This window comes from Lissotriton helveticus, chromosome 11, assembly GCF_964261635.1.
Source record: "Lissotriton helveticus chromosome 11, aLisHel1.1, whole genome shotgun sequence".
NCBI classification, from domain to species: domain Eukaryota; kingdom Metazoa; phylum Chordata; class Amphibia; order Caudata; family Salamandridae; genus Lissotriton; species Lissotriton helveticus.
The window spans coordinates 1,026,557,638-1,026,581,306 of NC_136072.1; the positions used below are offsets into that span (position 1 = coordinate 1,026,557,638).

Genomic DNA, 23,669 nt, shown 5'->3' on the forward strand with positions numbered 1-23,669 from the left:
AAGTTGCTTGAAGTTTGGAACTCGTACACGCGCCGTTCGAGGTCCAGGGGTCGTTCCTGTGACCGCTCGTGGAGCCGTAATCACTGCTCCTCGGGATCCAAGTCTTCACCCTCGGATTCGGGTAAGAGACGACACAAAAAGAAGTTGAAGAAGCGTTTTCGCTCTCTGACGTCCCCCCCGTCGGTCCTCGGATGCGGACGAGGGGTAAAGGGTCTCCACCCCTGCGGCTCCTTTAGAGCCTGAGAGTCCCGCGGCCTACCCGCCTTACCAGGATCCATCGGCGACTCCCGCACAAAGGCAAGAATTCCATGCTGCCATGGACCACCTGTTTAGGCCTCGGGCTCCCGCCGGTGCGCCTTCGGGCTAAGCGGTCCCGTGTCAGGATCCTGCTGGACCATCGACTCTTCCGGCGGCTCCAGCCCCGGCGCAGCCTGTGGCTCCGGCGCCGCAGGACCCTGCGCCACTGACTCTGGCCACTGCGCCAGGAGGTCCCATGCTCCCGGTTCCGCCGCCGCCGCTGCCACAGTAGATACCGCTGGTTCCACCTCTTCCCCGGTTCCCGGAAGGGTTTGCCCCTACCTGGGATCCGAATTGGGACACGGTGCCGGCTCGGCCCCGGCCGGTGCCGTTTTTTCCCTCCCCGATCCCCGCTGCCGAGGCCTGTGACGAGCCGGCCAGAGGGACTCCTGTGGATAAAAACGTCACCAGGCGTCATCGCCCGGCGCCGGGTGACCCTGCCTTTCTGACTACTTATCCCACACCTGAGAGTTTAGGGCCATATGCATCAACACATTTTCCCATAGACACAGAATGGGCAAAACCCTTTGATGCATCTGGCCCTTAGTCATTCAAGCCTCGACGTCCCAGAGTGCTTTTCCCACGGCTCTGCCGGATAAGGACTCTAAGAAGTTGGAACAGTTTGGTAAGCGGTTGTTCTTGTCGGCCAGCTTAGGGCTGCGGTCGGTGAACACCGCATGCCTTTTGGGCCAGTTTTCTCACACGGTTTGGGATACCGTTGCTGAGGTGTTGCCTCAGTGCCGGGAGGAGGTCCAGACTGTGCTGTCTAAGGCTGTGGCTGAGGGTAAGGACGCGGCTAGGTTCGCTAGTCGTTGTGGCTTGGACACCGCGGACTCCCTTGGTAGGGCAATTTCCACAACTGTGGCGCTTCGTCGTCACGCCTGGTTGCAATCCACTGGGGTCTCCCTGAACGTCCAGGGCTCGCTCATGGACATGCCCTTTGACGGCACTCGCCTGTTTGGTGATAAGGCCGACACTGCACTGGAGCGTTTTAAGGACTTTCGGGCTATGGCCAAGTCCTTGGGCCTTTCCACCACACACCCGGCCACATCTACTTTTCATTCCTTTCGTGGCATTGGCAGAGGCGACCCCGCCCGTTCCTTCAGTCAAAAGCCTGCGCAGAACCAAACTCAGCATGAGCGTGGAGACCGGAGGGGTGTCTCTGGGGACCATGTGAGTGTCAGTCCACCTCCGCCCCCGCGACGTCAACCTCAAAACCTTCCTAGTCTGAGCTTCAGGTCGCATCACACGCCGGTGGGTGGCAGGATTCGTCATCACCTTCTCCATTGGCGTTCTGTCACTTCCGACAAGTGGGTGCTGCAACTCGTCAGGAGGGGTTACTGCCTCCCCTGTGAGTCTACCCCTCCGTCCATGCCACCTCGATTCCACCGCATGTTGGGGGATCACTTTGCGCTTCTCCAGCAGGAAGTTATGGCCCTCTTGGCCAAGGGGGCCATCAAGCGCGTTCCTGGGCTGGACGTAGGATGTGGTTGTTATTCCCACTACTTTCTGATTCCCAAGATGGACAAAGGGGGCTTGTGCCAAATCTTGGACCTCAGGGACGTCAATCGCTTCCTCCTGAAGGAGAAGTTCATGATGTTGACTCTGGCTCAGGTCTTGGCTGCCCTCGACCCTGGAGACGCATATTTTCACATCCTCGTCCTGCGGGCGCAGCAGCGTTACCTGTGGTTCACGGTAGGCCAGGAGCATTTTCAGTTTGCTGTGCTCCCCTTCGGCCTTACCAGTGCCCCTCGGGTGTTCACGAAAGTGATGGTGGTGGTCGCAGCTCACCTGCGCAGGTCAGAGGTGTCAGTCTTATCCTACCTCGACGACTGGTTGTTGAAGGTGGGCTTGCCCCAGGTAGTCATGACCCACCTTCAGACTACGGCCGACCTCCTGCACTTGCTGGGGTTCTCCATCAATGTGCCAAAGTCACACCTGAGTCCCTCTCAGAAGCGCCCCTTCATTCGGAGCGTTTCTGGACTCAACGCAGTTTCAGGTTCATCCTCCCAAGCAGCGAGTTCGGGATATTCAGGCCATGATTCCGATCTTTCAGCCTCTATCCCGGGTTTCAGTCAGGATGACCCTCCGACTCCTGGGCCTCATGGCCTCCTGCATCCTGCTGCTGCAACATGCCAGATGGCATATGCGGGCTCTGCAGTGGGACTTGAAGTTCTATGTGGGCACAGCATCAAGGCAACCTGTCCGATCACGTCCAGATCTCGGAAGGCACCGCACAACACTTGCAGTGGTGGCTCACAAATCGCGATTGGGGCAATGGCAGATCCTTCTCCTTGCACCAACCGGAGCACACAGCGGTGACAGATGCGTCCCTCATGAGTTGGGCAGGCCACTTGGGAGAGGCGGAGATCAGAGGCCTCGGGCGATCCGACTTGCACTGAAAGCATTCCTTCCCTCTGTCCGGGGAAGTGTAGTGCAGGTGTTCACGGACAACACCACCTCTACAAACAGGGCGTGGTGGGGTCGTGGACCCTATGTCAGGAGGCTATGTGCCTCTGGAACATCAAGGCATTACCTTGGTGGTTCAACACCTGGCAGGTTCTCTGAAAACCAGGGCGGACAAACTCAGCCGCCGGTGCATGATGGATGGATCACGAATGGCGTCTGAACTCGGACGTGGAGCAAGGTCTCTTTCTGCAGTGGGGAGTGCCTTGGTTAGATCTATTCGCCACCGAAGAGAACGCGCAATATCATAAATTCTGCACTTTGGCTTTTCGTCGTGAGTGGAGATTCGGTCTTTTGTACGCCTTTCCGCCTATACCATTTTTGCCCAGAGTGCTGAAGAAAATTTGGCGCGACCGAGCCCTAGTCATTCTTGTGGCTCCGGATTGGTCACGAAGATACTGGTATCCCGAGCTACTCAACATGGTAATCGATCCCCCGATCTGACTACCTCTTCGGGAGGATCTTCTGTCGCGGCAGCAGGGGACGGTCCTCCACCCAAACCTGTCCAGCCTCCACCTCCATGCGTGGAGATTGAGCGGCGACAGTTGACAGCTTTCAATATTCCTCCTGAAGTCTGTGATGTCATACTGGCAGCCAGGCGTCCCTCCACGAAAATGGTATACGCCTGTAGGTGGAACAGGTTTGTGGCATGGTGCACAGCAAAGTCTGTGGATCCCCTTTCTGCCCCTCTTTCTGAAGTCCTTCTGTTCCTTCTTTCTTTGACCTAGTAGGGCTCTGCTCTGGGCACTATCAAAGGTAATCTTTCGGCCATTTACGCCTTTCTACGGCTTCCTGATCAGCCTTCTCTTTTTAAGTCTCTGGTTGTTAACCGTTTTCTGAAAGGCATTACGCACACGTTTCTTCCTGCGCCATTCATCATGTCTCAATGGGACTTAAATCTTGTTGTGACATATCTGATGTGTGCTCCCTTCGAGCCCCTTCATAACTGTCCTTTGAGTCTTCTCACTCTCAAGACGGCTTTGCTGGTAGCTATCACTTCTGCCAGAAGAGTGAGTAAGCTCCAGGCTCTTTCTTCTAAACCTCCTTTCCTTTCTGTTCATCCGGACAAGGTGGTTCTGAGGACCCGTACTTCTTCATTGCCTAAGGTTTTCACGCCCTTCCTCATCGGGCAGTTCATCACTTTGCCCACCTTCTTTTCGCCTCCGTATCCTTCTAAAGAAAAAGAGAGGCTCCACCGTCTGGACCCAAAGCGTGCGCTCTCTTTTTATCTGAAATGCACACAACAGTTTCGGGCCCACAAACAGACCATCTCTCAGTGGGTCGTTCTTTGCATCAAGGCCTGTTACTCACTGTCTAAGAAGGATCCTTCTGTGGGACTGCATGCCCATTCCAACAGGGCAACAGCAGCCACTACTGCCTTGGGACACGGCGTTCCCTTGCAGGACATTAGTCAGACAGCTACGTGGCCCTCGCTGCACACATTTACCAAGCATTACTTCCTTAACAGTCATGTCTGGAGAGATGGCTTCTTTGGCTTTTCTGTTCTCCGTGACTTTCTGCTGAAGTCTTATTTGCAGACCCACCACCGGGTTTGGTATTGCTGGGGTATCTATTGTAAGGTAAGGAATCTATCACTAACGTGTCTCTTTCAGATGCACAAGTTACTACTTGTGTAATGATATATCTGTAAGAGACATAAGTTAGCGATAGATTTCTTACCGCCCCACCCATCCTCCCTGTTCTGTGGACTGATTACTAGGATTAAGGACATCCCTTTCAGGGCCCTAGTTTCATGGCACCAGTAGTCGGTTTCTTGTATGGCTCTGCGTTTCTGGCGCGGAACGTTGTGCACAGAACTGACTTCAGCGTGCATTGGTGGCGCCTAAGTAGTCTCCGTGACACAACCAAGGACCTAGGCACACATAAGTAGTAGAACCATGCAGTATGGACAAATATGCAAGTACTACAATATAATAAACATCAGATGGAAGGAACAACCTTCACAGATGTTGTAAAATGTTCAGTCTTTTAATTTCTTTCAAGATTCAATGATCAATCGACAAACCAGCCGACACGTGTTTCGTCGCATTGGGAGAATAGCTCCGCGACTTCCTCAGGACTTTGTATAGATAAAGAAAATCTGGTTGCTCAACCGGTGATCATTCCAACCCAGCTGGGCCCGGACCAGTCAGGGCAAATCAGGTTATTCTTTTATATCAGGCGTGCGGTAAAAAGAGCATCCTGCATGTGTTGACCGGTATTCAATCAGTCGATCAACATGAGGATTAAAGGCAGTAGGGCTGGATGCCGTTAGGGGGTTCGGAAATTGGAACCAATACTTCCAACGATGCAGTTTGATCGCGAGTCAAACAAGTCTAGGCACCCCCAAGGCAGATCACTCTGTTCCAAGTTGTGTTAGTCTCCGTGACGTCGTCTCGGCGCATACGACGCCAGCGATGGGCGCGGAGCCGCACGATGCCACCTACTGACTTGCAGGGGTACTGTTAGCAAAACCTTCCGGATCCAGTCTGACGCTTGGGGATATTCTAAGGAAAGAAATCTATCACTAACTAATGTCTCTTATAGATATATCATTACACAAGTAGTAAACTGTGCATCAGGTCCTATCTGCTCTCAACCCTGGAGACTGGATGATGGCGTTGGAGTTGCAAGATGCCTACTTTCACAACCCTGTCCTGCCAGCCCACAGACGTTACCTACGTTTCACGTTCGGCCACAAGCATTGTTAGTCCACTGTGCTCCCCTTCGGCCTTATTAGTGCCCCTTGGGTGTTCACGAAAGTGATGGCGGTGGTTGCAGCTCATCTGCTCAGATCAGCGGTTCCAGTCTTCCCCTATCTCGACGACTGGCTGTTGAAGGCAGGCTTGCCCCAGGCTGTCGTCTCCCACCTTCTGACTACGGCGGACCTCCTGCACTCACTGGGTTTCACTATCAACATGCCAAAGTCACACCTGACTCCCTCTCAGTCGCTCCTTTTAATCGGAGCTGTTCTGGACACAGTGAAGTTTCGGGCCAATCCTCCCGAGCAGCGAGTCCGGGATATTCGGGGTATGATACCGATGTTTCTGGATTTCGGTGAGAATGACCCTGAGGCTGCTGGTTTTCATGGCCTCCAGCATCCTGCTGGTGGATCATGCCATTTGGCATATGCGGGCTCTGCCTTGGGACCTGAAGTTCCAGTGGGCGCAGCATCAGGGGAATCTCTCTGACTACGTCCAGATCTTGGAGGGAACTGCGCAACAACCGCAGTGGTGGTTAACAAACCAGCATTGGGTCAGAGGCAGATCCCTCTCTCTTGCCCAACCAGAGCTCACGATAGTGACCGATACATCACTCCTGGGATGGGGCGGACACCTGGGAGAGGCAGAGATCTGAGGAGTCTGGTCTCTAGCGGTGTCTGGGCTCCATATCAACCTTTTGGAGCTTTGGGCGATTCTCTTGGCACTGAAACATTCCTTCCCTCCCTGAAAAGGAAGGCAGTGCAGGTGTTCACAGACAACACCACCGCCAGGTGGTATTGCAACAACTAGGGCGGGTGGTGTCGTGGACCCTTAGTCAAGAGGCTCTTCACCTTTGGACATGGCTGGAACATGAGGACATGATCCTGGTGGTTCAACACCTTGCAGATTCTCTGAGCACCAGGGCGGATGAACTAAGCCGTCGGTGCCTGATTGATCACAAATGGCGTCTTCACTATGAGGTGGTGCAAGGTCTCTTTCAGCAGTGGGGAAAGCCTTGGTTAGATCTGTTCACCACTGAAGAGAATGCTTAATGTCAGCAGTTTTGCACATTGGAGTTTCCAAGGTGGCACTCGCTTGGCGATGTTTTGCGACGCAAGTTTAGTTGCGGACTCCTGTACGCCTTTTTGCCTGTACCACTTCTGCCCCAAGTGCTGAAGTGGATCAAGAGCGACCGTGCCCAAGTCATTCTTGTGGCACCGGACTGGGCACGAAGAGTCTGGTACCCCAAGCTCCAGAGCATGGCTATCTATCCTCCGATCAGACTGGCCCTTCGGGAGGTTCATCTGTCGCAGCCGCAGGGGACTGCTCTCCACCCGAACCTGTCCAGCCTCCACCTCCTTACGTGGAGATTGAGCCACGACAGTTGACAGCTTTTGACCTTCCTCCCGAAGTCTGTAATGTCATCTTGGCAGCCAGGCGTCTCTCTACTAAGACGGTATACGCCTCTCGATGGAACACGTTTGGGGCATGCTGCACAGCAAATGCTGTGGATCCCCTCACTGCCCCTCTTTCTGATGTTCTTTTGTTCCTTCTTTCTTTGGCCAGCTGGTCTCTGCTCTGGGCACTCTTAAAGGCTATCTGGCAGCCATTTCTGCTTTTCTTTGGCTATCAGATCAGCCCTCTTTGCTCAAGTCCCTGATTGTAAGTAGGTTCTTGAGAGACATTTTTCATTTCTTTCCTCCATCTCCTTTCATAATGCCTCAGTGGGACTTGAACCTTGTTTTCACTTAACTTATGTGCGCTCCCTTAGAGCCTCTTCACAACTGTCTGCTTAGGCTTCTCACTCTGTAAACAGCTTTTATTGTTGCCATCACCTCTGTTCGCAGAGTGAGTGACCTTTAGGCTTTTTCTTCTAAGCCTCCTTTCTCCTCAGTACATCCGGACAAAGTGGTGCTTCGGACGAGGCCCTCGTTCCTACCCAAAGTTGTCACTCCCTTTCACATTGGACAGACTATCATTCTGCCCTCCTTTCTCCCACCCCCACACCCTTCCAAGGAGGAGGAGAGACTCCACCGTCTGGACCCGAAACATGCGCTGTTCTTCTACCTTGACCGCAAGACCGATTTCCGGGTGGACGATCAGCTCTTTGTTGGCTATGGGGGTATTAAGAAAGGTCGGACTGTGCCAAAGCGTACCACCCCTCGATGGGTTGTCCTTTAAATAAAGATTTGTTACGCTTTAGCTAAGAAGGAACCTTCAATGGCGCTTCAAGCTCATTCCACCAGATCTACGGCAGCAGCCACTGCTTTGTCGCGTGGAGTCCCACTCATTGACATCTGCCAGGCAGCACACGTTCACCAGACATTACTGCCTGGTCAGCAAAGTCAGAAGGGACGGCTACTTTGCTCGTTCTATCCTCGAGGACTTTCTAGTGTGAACTTAGTTTGTAGTCCCTCCTCCGGGGCTGGTATTGCTGGGGTATCCATTCTAAGGTAAGGAACCTTTAACTAATAGTCTCTTTCAGATGAACAAGTTACTTACCTTCGGTAACGATGTATCTGTAAGAGTCATATATGAGTTATCGATTCCTTACCACCCCATGCATTTTTCCTGCTCTGCGAACTGATTTCTAAGGATTGGTACTTTCTTGCAGTGCCCTAGTGTGGTGCCCCAGTGGTCAGTGTCTTTCATGGTTTTGCACTTCTGGTGTGGAAAGTCGTGTCGGAACTGACGTCAGTGTCCAGAGGCTGCGTAAAAACGCAATGTCATCCCAGCGACCACAACACCGCCGCCGACAGACGCAGAGTCGACCGATGCCACTTACTAACGCGCAGGGGTACTGCTGAGAAAAAATTCTCCGGATTCAGTCTGACGCCTTGGGGTAATTCTAAGGTAAGGAATCTATAACTGATACATCTCTCTTACAGATACATAGTTACCGAGGGCAAGTTACTTGTTCTTCCAGACTGTAACTGCATCCATGCGGTGCCACACTGTTCTACCTACTGGGTCACAGAGGTACTGTTGAAAATTTTCCGGGTCCAGTGTGGTGCCTAGGAAATTTTCAAAATGGGTGGAATCTCTGGCTAGATATAATTTCTACCAGAATGTGCATTACCAGAGGTAAGTAACTTGTTCATCTAGGCCTCGCTTTAACTGGAACTTTCAAGCCCAAGCTTGGTAGTAGATATAGTCAGAGAATCAAGATTAATATGCTTGACAGCTTCCTCAATCCAGTTACTAAAGACTTGTTGAGTTAAATGTGCTGTAGCTTGTTGGGTCACCAACCTAAATACCATATGCCCATTTAAGAGAATTGTGCATGTGCATCAGCTGAAGGAGTTGACTGTACTTAGCAATGCTGAGGCATTTATGAAATGCTTAGGCATTTTTTATGTTTAGCTCTGTATCCCTGTTGGTTTTAAAGGTTGCTTTAAGATTACTGAAGAATCTTTGTCTTTTTGAATATTTCTGGAAGTCTGACTAAAATATTAAAACTTTATTATGATACAATCTGCATCATGGGGGGGGGGCATAGTTACCCCACCATTTTTGTTCTGCAGTATTTGCTGTGTCATTCTAAGAGGGAAAGTTAGTTTTTCTACATAACACAGACGTCAACTCTGCTATAGGTATTGCAGCTACATCTATCATTTTGTAGTTGTGGTACTTAAACTCCTGTCAGAATACACAGTTATAGACTGACCGTAGCTCTAATAATCTAAGCGAGGAGCATCTCACTCCTTCACAGAAATGCAAGCACAGCGCTAGTATTTTAAGGTGTTTTATCAGTATTACTGTGTACAGCACAAAGGTACTATCTGTATGTGTTACACTATTATACTGCACCAGACTCTGTGACTCTAGAACTAGCGAATTGTATATCTGCACATCCAGCTCTACAGACTGACTTGTTCCTGTCTGTCTTCAGGAAATTAGATCTTTTTCTGATGGATACTTCCATCCTCTGATTTCTCAACTTGTGAATATCCCCCAGACTACAGATTGGTTCTGGAAACGTTTTGTGGCGAATTGTGGCTCCACTACCCTTGCCCGCTGACGTTGGTTCCTTTCCCGTCCTTTCGTGCCTGCAGATGTAGATCCAGATCTACTTTAAATCTTTTTAAAGCATATTTTCCAAATATTTTCCAGTGCTCAAGTTAAACTGTCATCTCCAAAGACTAGGGGTTCACGTCATGTAGGTACTTTAGCAAACACATGTCTGTGAAAGATCCTCATGAAATATGTTCTTGGTGCCTGGAGTCGAATGCACATTTCCAGGCCCTGCAACGACAGCTCCCAGATGAATCTGAATGCTGTATGGAACCACGAAACGAAGCTGTATGTTGTCAGACATCGGAGGACTCCCCTCCTTGGTTGATCGAAGTTGTATGGAAGATTCCATTCCCGCTCCCAAAGGCGTTTTTGTGGCAGATCATCATTGTGGTCTTCAGATAAGTCGTAGAAGAATCATAAGAAATCAAAGCGGGAATCGTCCCTTTCCCACCACTCTATCTTCAGAGAGGGTGTAAGAACATGCCACCTGGTGTCTCTTCGTCTCTCCATCAGAGCTGATCCCAAGCATTGTCCTGGTACGCCCAAATGTCCGGCTTCACTGAGGATGTTTCTTGAAGTGGAGGCCATGCTGTGCTTTTTTGGCACTTTACCAGTTCTATCTGCATGCCTTCAGGCCCCAAGGACGCGAAGAGGGATGCAGCTGGACGTACGCTGGCGGGTCCGCCCTTAGTGAAGTAAGTGCCCCTCGAACCTGTTTCAGAACCTTATCAAGCTACAAGAGCAACCCTTGGACCCATGGGGACCTGGGTGTGACTCATTCTATTAGTAACCGTTGTTCTCATTGGTATCATTCAAAGAAGTATTTTGAATTTAAGAGGCTAAATAGCCTCAGGAAGTATGTTACATATAACAGTTAAATTAACACAGACCACAATGTTCATGTGCAAACACAAACATACCACTTCTGTCTTCAAATATGTGATCTTACAACATATATAAAGACAGAGAACAGCCATAACAAAAACCAATCCAATAATGGGAAAATAAAAACAAGGCTGGCGTATAGGTAACAAACAACCACTTGAAGAGATAAGAATGTCCCACGTTACAGTTCCCACAGTTTCTATGATTGTTTGTTACTTAGTGTTGACTGCATTTCGAACCATGGAAAGGAAATATGGGTCTCATAAGGACTAGGGGAATTTAGGAGACATCTGCCTGTTGACCCGCTGTTGGATGTCCTCCACCACGGTTCGGGGAATGTTGAGCCGCTTCTGCCTTTTGAAGCTTCTCTTTATGATGCCCTTTTGGCCACCTGGCTCGTCCGGCATCGGGTGATCCGGTGGCTCGTTCTATCATGCACTGCCACCGCCCTGCTCCAAACTATCTGGTTTGCTTATTTGTTCATCCAGATGTTCAGGGGCTTTTTCTGCAAACTGATTTTCCTTGCTTGCCTCACTGCTGCTTCCTCCCTCCTGGGAGTCCAGATTGCTGGAGTCGTGGGGTCGTAATATTTTCGCCTCCACTAGCGCAGCTCTTCGCTCACTCAATACAGTGTGTGTCTTGGCTCGGCCTACTTCTACCCTTTGGGACTCGGCCGAGTCTCTTCTATCTTCCACCTCTGAGGGCGCTCGTGTTGACCTCCTCCATCTTATCCGTGACTGCCTTGATCTGGCGGAATTTACTATCCGCTCAGCCCTGGCTACCTCTGATTCCTTAGGCTGAGCTATGGCTGGTTCGGTTGCACTACGATGCCATGCTTGGTTGCGGGATAGCGTCTTCCCGGAGAATAAGGGGTCCTTTTTGTTTGATACCCATGCCGATTTGACGGTTCAGCGCCTCCTTGCGGGCTTTCACCCTCCCCCATAGGTCTGTACTTAGCAGGTCTCATGTTGTCATATCCAGGGGTGGTTACCTTTTCATTTAGTGTCCACCAGTTGGACTATGCGTTTTTGGGCAGTAAGCCTACTGTGACGGTGTTCCACAGGTTGGTGTCCTCTGACTGTGGTTTACCCTAAAAGGTGTTCCCCTGTTTTTCTTGGTGGCGTGATATACTCCAGGTGGGGTACCTGAATGCTATTGTGTAGCTCCGCTCCGCTCTGCGCCAGGCAGGCATGGCGGTCCCTTTGGGTTCTCTATGTCTACTGACGCCATTATCTTACCGTTGGATGGTTTTCAGTTTTGTGCCTTCTGGCGCTGCCTCCTACATGCCAAGGGTCTTGCCTTGCTTGAGCCTTGCGTGTGTGCCTCATTCTCTTCTTCTAGAGATTTTTTCCTTGTACTAACTCTTTTCAGTGTATTTCAACAAGCTTCAAAATGAGGCTGCCTCCTGCCATGGGTGCATTAGGTGGGTTCCTCCTATAGCGCCTGCAGCTGCATGGTCTCTGGGCTCACCCCTTTTGATATATATATATATATATATATCTATATATATATATACCCACGGATTGACCGTTGGGTTTCCCTTTTTACACACCTCCACCTCTCTTTGCTTCTGGGAAGTCTGGTCCTATATCTCTGTTTATCGAGGAGCAGTTGGGGGCCTTGTACTCAAGCTTGCCATCATTCTGCACTGCGGGGGTTTTCTTAGCACCTTTACAGTGCACTTAGGTACCTTTTCCTGCATCTTTGGCAATGGGGGTTCCTTGGGTGCCATTCCCTGAAGTGGACCTCTGCCTCTGGATGCTCTTTTCTTGGGTGTCTTGTCTGTCCCGTTCATATACTGCACAGTCCCTCTTTTCTGTGGGGCTGCATTTCCTATCCGGGTCGGAGGTGGTGGTCTGGAGATCTGATGATCTCAGCAGCTATGCATGTTCTTCTTCACGGTTTCTATAGGCACCTTCCGTGCCTCGGATGCCACACTCTTTGGATGTGTCTTTTTCCTTTGGGTGTCACCCTAATCGGTGTCTGGTGTGCCTGCGGGACAGCTCCTCTGATGAAGGTCGTCCCAGGTGTTGCGCCCTGCGTGTGTCTTCCATGGGTGCGTTCTCCCCTTGGCCTTCAAACTGCCTTGTTGGGTAGTCCTGCTCTCATCTTAGCTACGCCACATTGCCTTCGTAGCTGTCTGCTATGTGCATGTTCTCATTGTGGTCCGCCTCGGTGTGCTTCAGCGTGGTGCTGTCCGCTCCTGTCGCCTTTGTGTTACTAAGTGTGCACTTGGCATGTCTTATGTTCCCGGCTGTACTTCTGAGATGTTGCTCAGTACCTGCTCGGTACCTGCCTCTTGCCCTTTGCTTCCTGGATGCTGTATGTCCAGCCTCCCTTGCGACGATGGGTGCTGTTTTGTGCATGATCTTTTGGCCCTCAATTAGCTTAGGAGACTGTGAAATTTGAACAACTGAGTGTACAGTGTTTGCTCTCCCCATTCATATCCCTATCCCAGCCCCTTATGTCCTTTCAGTGGAGAAAGACTGGTGTTTTCATTCAGAGGGACTTTTTGCATTGACTATTATTTTATTATTGGGAATTGTATGTTCCCTTTGGATTATCTTGTTGGAATTCTTCGTTTTTATGTTTATTTCTTGGATCCAGTCAGTTGGTCAGATATTCTAGAATTTAAGAATGTATTGTTGTGTTTGTTTATTTCCAATACAAGGCATAGTGTCAAGGTGTGAAACCTGCAATACACATGATGGATTACTAGGATTATAAGTATCTAACTACTAACGTTTCCTTACACCCAAAACTGCAGCAGAAAGCGCTGGTTAGCATTAATGTTACTACATGTAGAATGGTTGGTGGTTTGGCAGGTGTCACCTCCCTATAGGTTGTTCTAAATACCAGTGGTTATAAAGTAGGACTCTGACAACCGTTCTGTGGAACCCCTGTTCCAGCAATGCTTGGCCCTTTTCGCCTCACCACTAAATTTGTTAGGTGAACAGAAACTTCAGGGTTTCATTCTGTTCCCAACCATTTATTCCTACCTCGGTGTAGTGATACAGTTCAACACAGTACTCTGTATTATATCAAACATCACTTAAATTATTACTAGAAACAGGATGCATAATTAGTGTGCAATGATCACATGTTCAAATATTTTCAAATGTGTTGATTACAGGTGAACGCCTATTTGTAGTAGAAGTGCAATGTGAAAGATTACGAATGCTGTATCGGGACTGTGCTCGCCCACCCCCTCCTCCATTGCAGACTGACAGACGACAGGTAATCATATCCACCAGCAAAATAAAAATTGCTACAATGTTATATATTTGTTCACCTCGGATTGTTCCACTGTGTAACAAGAAAATGCCAAATATTAAAAAATGTATTTAATATTTTGGAGAATTGTTTGGTTGCAATAATATTTATAATCTCAGTGCCTGCCATGTCTGTACTACGAGATTTGGCGTCCGCTCCTTTCCCTGCCTTGCCCCCTTTCACTGGAATATACTCTCTTTCCATATTCGCTCTTGTATGGACTTTGCTAGATTCAAAAAACTTTGGAAGATCTGGCTATTCTAATTTGTTTGTCTTGCTCTGTCTCAGGTAAAGCACCAAGATAATCCTTGGGGTCTGATTTGCTTGTGCTATATCAAGTACACTTAACATACCATGACATACGTTTTCTTTTTTAATTTCATTTATTAATTGTCATCTGTATTTAGAAGTTAATTTACTTTTTTTTAATAAATAAATAAGTTTTAATACATATGTATAATTTTAAATATATAATGAAAAATATTTTGGCTTTAGAATTATGTAATTGTATTTGTTAGTTTGTTAGGCACTGAGCAGAGTCTCATTTGCAGAATTGTCCTGATCAATAGTATGGATGACTGCCAAATGTCGGTCACCTTTTACATTAGTAACCCTTACTTGTGTCAAATGCCTGTCTCCACAATACTGTTAAACTTGACCTCTGTCTAATTCCAATCTCCTCTGTACTATTAACCTTGACCAACCAATTTGAAAGAAGAGGTACTCCTCACCCTCCTGAAAGGGTGTGAGGACACTTGTATGCTCTTTAAAACCCCAGGTCCCTTTATGCCTTGTAGATCAGTTTTCATGTCTCCCTGTATGCTTCTTGGCTGATTTGCAAAATTGCAGAATCAAATTGGGTTTGCTCGAATCACCCTCCACTACTTGGGCTAAGAACATCACGTTATACAAAAAGGTAGCGTGGAGGAATAGATATCTCACAATTACTAATAGGGTACAACTAATTACCCTATTCAAGGTACATCGTCCCATCTTAATTTCTACTGCATCAAAAACCATATACCACTCAGGCTTCCTTGTTGAAACACATCTTAGTTGTATTGTTGAAAAATTAAACATGGACAAAAACCGAAATCATCTACACAAATACATACAGACACTCTCATGGGCAAATAAAGTACATATCAACTGTTCACATACATATCAACTGTTCATAAAACAGATCATCTTGTATATGTTGTCGCCTAAACCCCAATTACTTAGTGTCAGTGTTCTTACCCTCATTAATAGCAATATACTGCGAGGTAATTCTATAAAATCATAGGATATCTGCTACAAGCCATATGTCATTATGTACACGTGTATCTCCACTTAAATACAATAATTATTCTTGATTTGAGTGGATTCCTCCAAAACATTAACTGTTGATGCGTTTCAGCCCCTATTTCTTCCGGGCCTCATCAGGACTAGGGTGAAGGGAACAACCTAGAGTAATCCAAAACCGAAAATAAAAATTAAAAACCATTGCCTACGTGTGTCACAGGATGTGCTGATCACTTAGCCATGCAAAGGTGCCCCAACAGTGCAAGGGAATGTACAGTACCCCCCTGGGAAAATGATAAGAATGGAAGCCCAAACCTAATAACAGCCACGTATTTACCAAGAATCCGTGATGCACATAACTATTGTAAGCACCCAGAAAGATGTGCTGCCTCCAGAATCCAAGAAAAGTCAACAAGTCTTGAGAAATACACTCACAGTGCCTTCCACTGTCTTGAGTCTCTGGGGAGTGACCCCTTAGCAAAACACTGTCCTCACTCCACGAATATAAATCCCACTCGCTGAGATCTGGTACACTACCAGGTCAAGGTTAAGTTAAAATGTAAAAGTTGCAAGTATAAAAAATGACCACACAAAATAGTACACATGTTTACAAATTGGCATACCTATATAATTTCTGCTCCCCCAGACCTTCTAGAAGTAAGTTGGGCACCACCACGTGCATCCGAATATATCCTCGATGTGGTGAAAGTGAAAATAAGAACCCTCAACGTCTTCCGGTTGGTATCGCACTGCAAAAAAAGCAAATGTAACCCCAGTCAGTGGGCCGAACATGGACAACGCTCGGGGACCTTGCGCAACCTCCCTATCACAACAAGCATTTGCAATGCAATAGGTTTAGCATTAGGAAAGTTTGAGCTATTGGTATTGTAAATTACATTTTTTATTTATGTGTTAGTTTTGAAAATAGCAAAGTTAATAACTTTGTCATTTACAATGCCAATAGTTATGACTTTCGCAAATGTGACTCCTATAGCATTTGTAATGCAATATGTGTTGTATTTACGTGACTTAGATGTATTGATATTACAAATAACAATGGCTTTTAATTTTTTTAATAATCAATACTTAAATAAAAGTTATTGTAATTTATAATGACAATAGCTTAAACTTTTGTAAATAACTTCTGTGAAGATTGTGTTCAGTGTATTTTATTGTGACGAAAATCCAAGAACCAAAGTGAAATATTAACATCTTTTTGTGACATTTGTAATACAGCTTGAAACATTGAGAGAACATATTTGAACCAGTTGTTGTTGAATGATTGCACAGATTGATGCTGTGTTGGCACTGAGTGATGTGGTGGCGACGAGTGATGCTGCGGCGTTCAGTGATGCTGTGGTAGCGCATACTGATGTTGTGGTGCTGAGTGATGCGATAGAGTGAGTGCGATAGATAAAGTAAGGGTGATAGATAAAGTGAGGGCGATAGATAAAGTGAGGGCGATCGATAGATAGTGATGGCGATAGAGTGAGTGCGATAAATAGTGTGAGGGCGATAGATAAATAGAGTGAGGGCTATAAATAGAGTGAGGGCTATAAATAGAGTGAGGGCTATAGATAGAGTGAGGGCTATAGATAGAGTGAGGGCTATAGATAGAGTGAGGGCTATAGATAGAGTGAGGGCTATAGATAGAGTGAGGGCTATAGATAGAGTGAGTGAGATAGAGTTTCACCCACGCCTCGCGGTACCCGCTCCGCGGGTCCCGCTTCGCTGCTTACCTGCCTGACTCTGCGGTGGTTCCTGTATCTAGCTGCTCCTGTGGGGTTCTGAGAGGCGGTGAGGCGGCAGGGTGCGAGCGCGACCCGGGACTCGCTTTCCCAGGAGTCCCTGGGTCTCTGGCCGAGTCACCTGGCCCCGCTCTCCCTGACCGCCCCGCCCCAGCTGCCCAGGTGAAAAGGAGAGAAGGGAATTTTGCCTGTGGAACACTCCTTTGCTGAACCCTGACCTGAAGACGGCGTTTCTGTTTTATCCCAGGCTCTTTCACCCACGCCTCGCGGTACCCGCTCCGCGGGTCCCGCTTCGCTGCTTACCTGCCTGACTCTGCGGTGGTTCCTGTATCTAGCTGCTCCTGTGGGGTTCTGAGAGGCGGTGAGGCGGCAGGGCTGCGAGCGCGACCCGGGACTCGCTTTCCCAGGAGTCCCTGGGTCTCTGGCCGAGTCACCTGGCCCCGCTCTCCCTGACCGCCCCGCCCCACCCCGCCCTATAGGTTTGGGACTATAAATTTGGAAGCACCTCGCTGCGCGGGAGCGCGCGGGAGCGCCCGGGGCTAAGCCCGGGCAAAGGGCGGGCCCTCTGTGGCCCTCCGTGGCCTGCAGTGCCTGGTCTGGGCGCACCCTATTTAGTACTTTGTATTATAGCCTCGTATTTATTGCTACAGTTATTTCCTGATTGAAGTTATTTGGGGTTATTTTTTCTCTGGGTAGCCCATTTGTTTGCCTTGTGTTCTCTGTTATCCTTGGGACATCTGTTGTGCTATTTTAGTATTTTCTGTTTTTCCTATTTATATATCCTGCTAGAGATGTCCACACGTAAAACTAGGAGCCAGAGAGCTGGAAACGTCAAAACTAAAAAAGTAATTGGTACCTTAGATAATTTTATTTCCCGAACAAACTCTTTGATAGACCAGGGCATTTCTTTAATGGAAAGGAGGGTATCATTGGATCTTGCACACGCAAAAAGATCTTCACTGGGCAACATTGCAATGATACATTCACCGCCGCAAAGTATGACTAATCTTGTTGTTACCTCTGCTGGGAATCCAGATAATGATACTATTCCCGCTAATTGCCAATCACTATCTCTTACTAACGCCCCCGCTATGACTACACTACCCCCTAATATTCCCCATGCTCCCGTGACAGTTAATCATGATGTTATTGATTCATCAATGACGGCTGGGTCCGACACTATTATGTCAACTTCAAATGTCGTGAACCCAACAAATTTTCCTATAGACAATTCCGCTATAACTTTTCAAGGGTCTATGGGTTCTAATTCCGGGGGGGACAATATAGGTGCGGCGACAGTAAATGATGGGATTCTCCAGACACCCATTGATTATATTGAGTCTGACCCTTTAGATTCCACCCCTCATTTATTATCCCTAGGGGTTCCAGGCGATATAACCCATGATAGCAGCCTGGCAAGTATTCTGGATACTAGCGGAAGCAATGATTCATCAATTAATTCAGGAGACGGGCTTGAATCCTTAATGGAGTCTATGTCCAGTTTATTAAAATCCCTGCTTTCGCCTCTGGAGAATAGGCTCTCTAATATAGAACATCAATTAGCTACTATTCTTGCGTTACAAGATCCTAGGCTGACTACCCCTGGCCCCCCTATTCCGGTGGTCTCACCGCCTGTTACTAATACTGGGATTGTTGTTTCCAATCAAACTATGGGAAGCATACCGGCTCCCACAATTATCCCTCCAGCTTCCTCTTTACCGGCAACTAACACAGTGAATAATATTAAACCCTCCACTGCTACATGTTCGAGTGCAGCGAATAGAAATGTAGTTAGTAAAAAGATCCCTAAAAACCCAGCTCCCATTATTCCCCAGTCACAGCCCAGAAAAACCACTCTGCGACGTAACATCAATTTACCACCAGATGCTTGTCCGTATGTGGTTGTTCTGACAGGGATTCCTGAGCTGCCAATGTCCACCTCTGAGCCTTTTTGGGCGATTAAAAATAAAATATGCCACTGGCTCGACAAAAATTACCCTCCACCACCCAACCTAAACAAGAACATACTTATGGTAGAACGGGCACCATGGGTAGGTGGGAAGAAGAAAAGCATAAAGGGTGATTGTGTCGCTATCACGTTTGAGGACCCACGACTGGTAGAATTTATTTGTTCTACTCCTCCCTGTGATAGCAAGTCTGTGGTGTCAGCCAAGCCCCTGTCCTTTTTTTATATGCAAGATGGCTATGAGGATGCTAGATGGAGTTGGATGAGGCCTGCAAGGAAAGGAATGGGTAGAGGTGGAACACACCAGAATCTGCAACAATGGGGAATGCCTGTAGAGGAAGGATGGAACTTAGTCGACAGGAGGAGGGGGCACCAGTGGAAGGGGGAAAGACAGTTCAATGGAGAAGGGTGGGGCCCACAACTCAATTACCCCTTATTCCCATGTTATAATCGATTTAGTGGGCTGGAAGAAGTGGATTGACCACCATCCCAGTGTATTGAAGTTGACAGGGACTGTGGGGTACCTTCTCCCGTAGAGTGTGATTCTATTGTTGCTACAAGAGAGGAAGTCCCTGTCCAGGATAGTATTATTCCAGATCCCTTGTCAGGGGGTGTTGATACTCAGGCCGCCCTGGATACATCTATGCGGTACTCCTCACCTGTTAAAATTTTGTCCTGGAACATAGCTGGCTTAAAGAAAAACTTGCCCGATCCGGAATGGAATAATTTTGTAGAAGATTTCCATATCTGTATGTTTCAGGAAACGTGGTGTTTAGAGCCAGAACATAAACAGGGCTATTCTACATTCTTTGTCCCTGCTACGCAGTCTGGGAGGGGGCGCCCATCGGGGGGCTTAATTATATGGATCAGGATAGCTTTGAACTGTAAGACTACTGTTAATTATGTCCCCTGTAAGGATATTCTCCATATAACTGTTAAAAGGCAGTCAGCCAGGAATGCTTTTGAAATTTTTTGTGTTTATGCCAGGGGGCTCCCAGGGGGACAACTGTCTCCAACATTGGAGCTGTTAGACAACAGGCTTTCAGCCCTCCCCTCTAAATCCTCAGTATTAGTGGGAGGTGATTTTAATTGTACATTTGAGCCTCTTGATGAGGATGAATTCTTGGGCTCTTTTAACAAGTTAGGAAACCAGTCAATTCCATCCTTATCTTTGGCCCCAATTAAGAAGTGGTCGGCTCGAGCCATTCAGTTGAATGCCCTGGTGTCTGCATATGATCTATGTGCCTTAAATGGCCGCACTACATCTGATCGCATGGGCGCCATGACCTTCAATCGAATTGGCTGCCCGTCTAGGATTGACTACATCCTTTTGGATGTATGGTCATGGGCCAATCTGGTTGATATGGAGGTCAGACAGAGGATTGACAGCGACCATAATCCCCTCTGTATGGGTATGTTCTGGGGAGAAAATATTGGTGAGGAGGTCCAAAATGAGTTGATTACTAAAGACCTAGTCCCTTCTAACTGTAATCGTAGGATTAAATGGGATGTGGTTAGGTGTAATGAGGAGACACTTGAGAATATCAGGGTTCTAGTTTCGGCTGCTTCATCCGCCCTGGTGCCAATGAATCAAATTTCATCTCAGCATCAGGGGTCAGTGCTGGCAACTAAGTATAAAGACCTAATAGGGGAGATCAGTATGTTTTTTTCGAAAAAAAAACAAGGGATTCCACTTGTTAAAATGCATGGGAAAAAGGGGAACCCCTGGTATACTGCCTCCTGTAGAGGGAAAAGAAAAGAAATCTCGCTAGCTATTAAAAACAAGGATGCCTCAGCCGCTAGACTAGCTAGAAATGACTATCGCATTAGTATTAGGAAAGCTAAAAAAGATTGGGAAGAGGAACATTGGCAGGCTTTAAAAGAAGCGGCTCTTGGGAAAAATGCCATGGTTTTTTGGAAACTGATCAACGTCATCGATAGACGAGGCGCTGAGCCTATCCCAAACCATATAACTGAGTCCCAATGGTATTCCCACTTTTCGAATCTATACGGCGTAGGCTCCTTAGAAGATGCGCCAGCATCCCCTTTAATAGGTACCAATTGTTTGGCCCATCAGTATGAGGACTTTATAGACGTATTGTTTTCGCCTCGCGAGGTACAGGAGGCTATCCTTAAAATAAAACCGGGCAAGGCACCTGGACCGGATGGAATACCGGGTGATTTATTGAAGTCTAATCCATTGGTTTGGGCTGTTTTTATTGTAAATGTTTTGAACCTCATCCAGTCAGGCCAGCAAGTACCGGATTCATGGAAGGGTGCTGAAGTTGTTACTGTTTTTAAAAAGGGTGAAAGAGAGGACCCTGCCAACTACAGACCAATTAGTTTAATTGATGTTATTCAAAAAGTAGTTGGTAGGGTAATTGTAAATAGGATTGAGGGCTGGCTTATGGAAGAAAATATTTTGTCCCACTTCCAAGCTGGATTCAGAAGCAATGTTGGGGCCATTGATCAAGTTTTCAGATTTTGTGCAGTTTTTTGGAAAACAGTGTCAATAGCCAGAGGGAGCCTTTACCTGGCTTTTATTGACCTTAAAACTGCTTTTGATGTAATACCCCGTGCTAAACTTTGGAGTGTTCTACGGGATATGGGGTTCCCTTCCTATCTGCTAAATCTTATCATTAAACTCCATGAGGGTACTTATGCGAAGATACGATGGGGGGCACAGGGACAACTCACTAAGAGTATACCTGTTAATAGAGGGGTGCGGCAGGGATGTGTGATGGCCCCTACTTTATTCTCCCTTTTTATAAATGGGGTGGTGAAACATCTGAATGAGACAGCGGCCGACGCCCCCATTGTGGCCGGGGAGAAAACGCCATCCCTCCTCTTTGCCGATGACACCCTTCTCTTATCTAAAACCCCCACAGGCCTTCAAACCCTTCTTGATCAGTTTAGTGTTTTTTGTCAGGAACGGGGACTTACAATAAACACAACTAAAACTAAACTAATGGTTATGACCGCCAAGAAGAAATATAGGAATATCCATTTGTTCTTGAATGGATCTCCTTTAGAGGTGGTCGATGAGTTTGATTACCTGGGTGTTAGGATTAATAATCATTTGAAATGGGAACCCCATATATGTAAAATGATTTTAAATCTTAAAAGGGTTTCCGGCACTATTTTAAAAAACCAACGTCTCTCTGTAAGTAGGCCAGTTGCACCTGCCTTATCAGTTTATGAGGGGAAAGCAATTGCCGCAGCTGTTTATGGCTCGGAACTGTGGGGCAACGAGAATACCAACGACCACGTCCGATCAGAGAATAAGTTTGAGGGACTTGGTGTCGCTTCCATCCTCTACCCCACTCAAACCTTTATTCTTAGACCTAGGCAGAAAGTCTATTCGGGACTTCCTTCAGCTCCGTCCCCTTTTATATTGGGTCCGTTTGAGGAGGACCCCCGAATTAGGTAATTATGCCCTAGTGTTAGATGAAATGCTAAAATTAAATACTGCAGGCAAAATAAAGTGGCTAAATGCTTTAAAAAATCTTGTAATAAGCGTGGGTTTAAGCGACGCTTGGGTATCCCAATCACCTCCACCAAAACAAGTGGTGAAAAAATTATATTGGGATTGGATAGAGGCCAAGGCGCTACAGAACCCAAATTGGGGACATTTGACTGAGACTTTTTTGTCCCATAAATGCACCCAAAAATTGGAATTGTTTTTGGATTTTATTCAGATCCCTCGAGAAAGGACTTTATATATTAAATTTAGACATGGAACATTGCCCCTCAAAACTGTTACATCTAGATGGAACAATAGGAGGGAAGAGGATACAATGTGTCCAGGTTGTATAAATCCCAAGGAATCATTGGGGCACTTTCTTTTTGCCTGTAAGGCATACATCCTACCTAGGAAGAAATGGTTGAAACCAGTGCTAAAGAATCTTGGTATTAGAGATTATAAATTAGCTTTGCGTATTCTTAGCTCTGACACCTCTTCCATGGTTGTTGTCTGTGGGGTTGCAAAGTTTTTATCATGTGCCTGGATTATTAGGACTAAGATTTTAAAAAATGCTCATCAAGTCAATTTTTCCACATAATTCTTAGATGTATTTTTGTAAATAATGAACTGTTTTTATAATTATGTTTGTATTGTATGTTTGTACTTTTTATGATACATGTGTCGAATAAAAGTATAATGACTTGACTTGACTTGAGTGAGGGCTATAGATAGAGTGAGGGCTATAGATAGAGTGAGGGCTATAGATAGAGTGAGGGCTATAGATAGAGTGAGGGCTATAGATAGAGTGAGGGCTATAGATAGAGTGAGGGCGATAGATAGAGTGAGGGCGATAGATAGAGTGAGGGCGATAGATAGAGTGAGGGCGATAGATAGAGTGAGGGCGATAGATAGAGTGAGGGCGATAGATAGAGTGAGGGCGATAGAGTGAGGGCGATAGAGTGAGGGCGATAGAGTGAGGGCGATAGAGTGAGGGCGATAGAGTGAGGGCGATAGAGTGAGGGCGATAGAGTGAGGGCGATAGAGTGAGGGCGATAGAGTGAGGGCGATAGAGTGAGGGCGATAGAGTGAGGGCGATAGAGTGAGGGCGATAGAGTGAGGGCGATAGAGTGAGGGCGATAGAGTGAGGGGCGATAGAGTGAGGGGCGATAGATAGAGTGAGGGGCGATAGATAGAGTGAGGGGCGATAGATAGAGTGAGGGGCGATAGATAGAGTGAGGGGCGATAGATAGAGTGAGGGGCGATAGATAGAGTGAGGGGCGATAGATAGAGTGAGGGGCGTTAGATAGAGTGAAGGCGATAGATAGAGTGAAGGCGATAGATAGAGTGAAGGCGATAGATAGAGTGAAGGCGATAGATAGAGTGAAGGCGATAGATAGAGTGAAGGCGATAGATAGAGTGAAGGCGATAGATAGAGTGAAGGCGATAGATAGAGTGAAGGCGATAGATAGAGTGAAGGCGATAGATAGAGTGAAGGCGATAGATAGAGTGAAGGCGATAGATAGAGTGAAGGCGATAGATAGAGTGAAGGCGATAGATAGAGTGAAGGC

General features: G+C 47.3%; 1 protein-coding gene across 4 annotated transcripts in view; it reads left to right on the forward strand.

Annotated features, from left to right (window-relative positions):
• Positions 1-23,669, forward strand: part of HECTD4 (HECT domain E3 ubiquitin protein ligase 4) — a 2,216,728-nt gene that overhangs the window by 1,076,871 nt on the left and 1,116,188 nt on the right. For all 4 annotated transcript variants that reach the window (XM_078667422.1, XM_078667425.1, XM_078667423.1 and 1 more), the window contains exon 45: positions 13,501-13,604. In XM_078667422.1, coding sequence (XP_078523548.1) covers positions 13,501-13,604 — 104 coding nt within the window. The remainder of the gene's footprint in view (positions 1-13,500; positions 13,605-23,669) is intronic.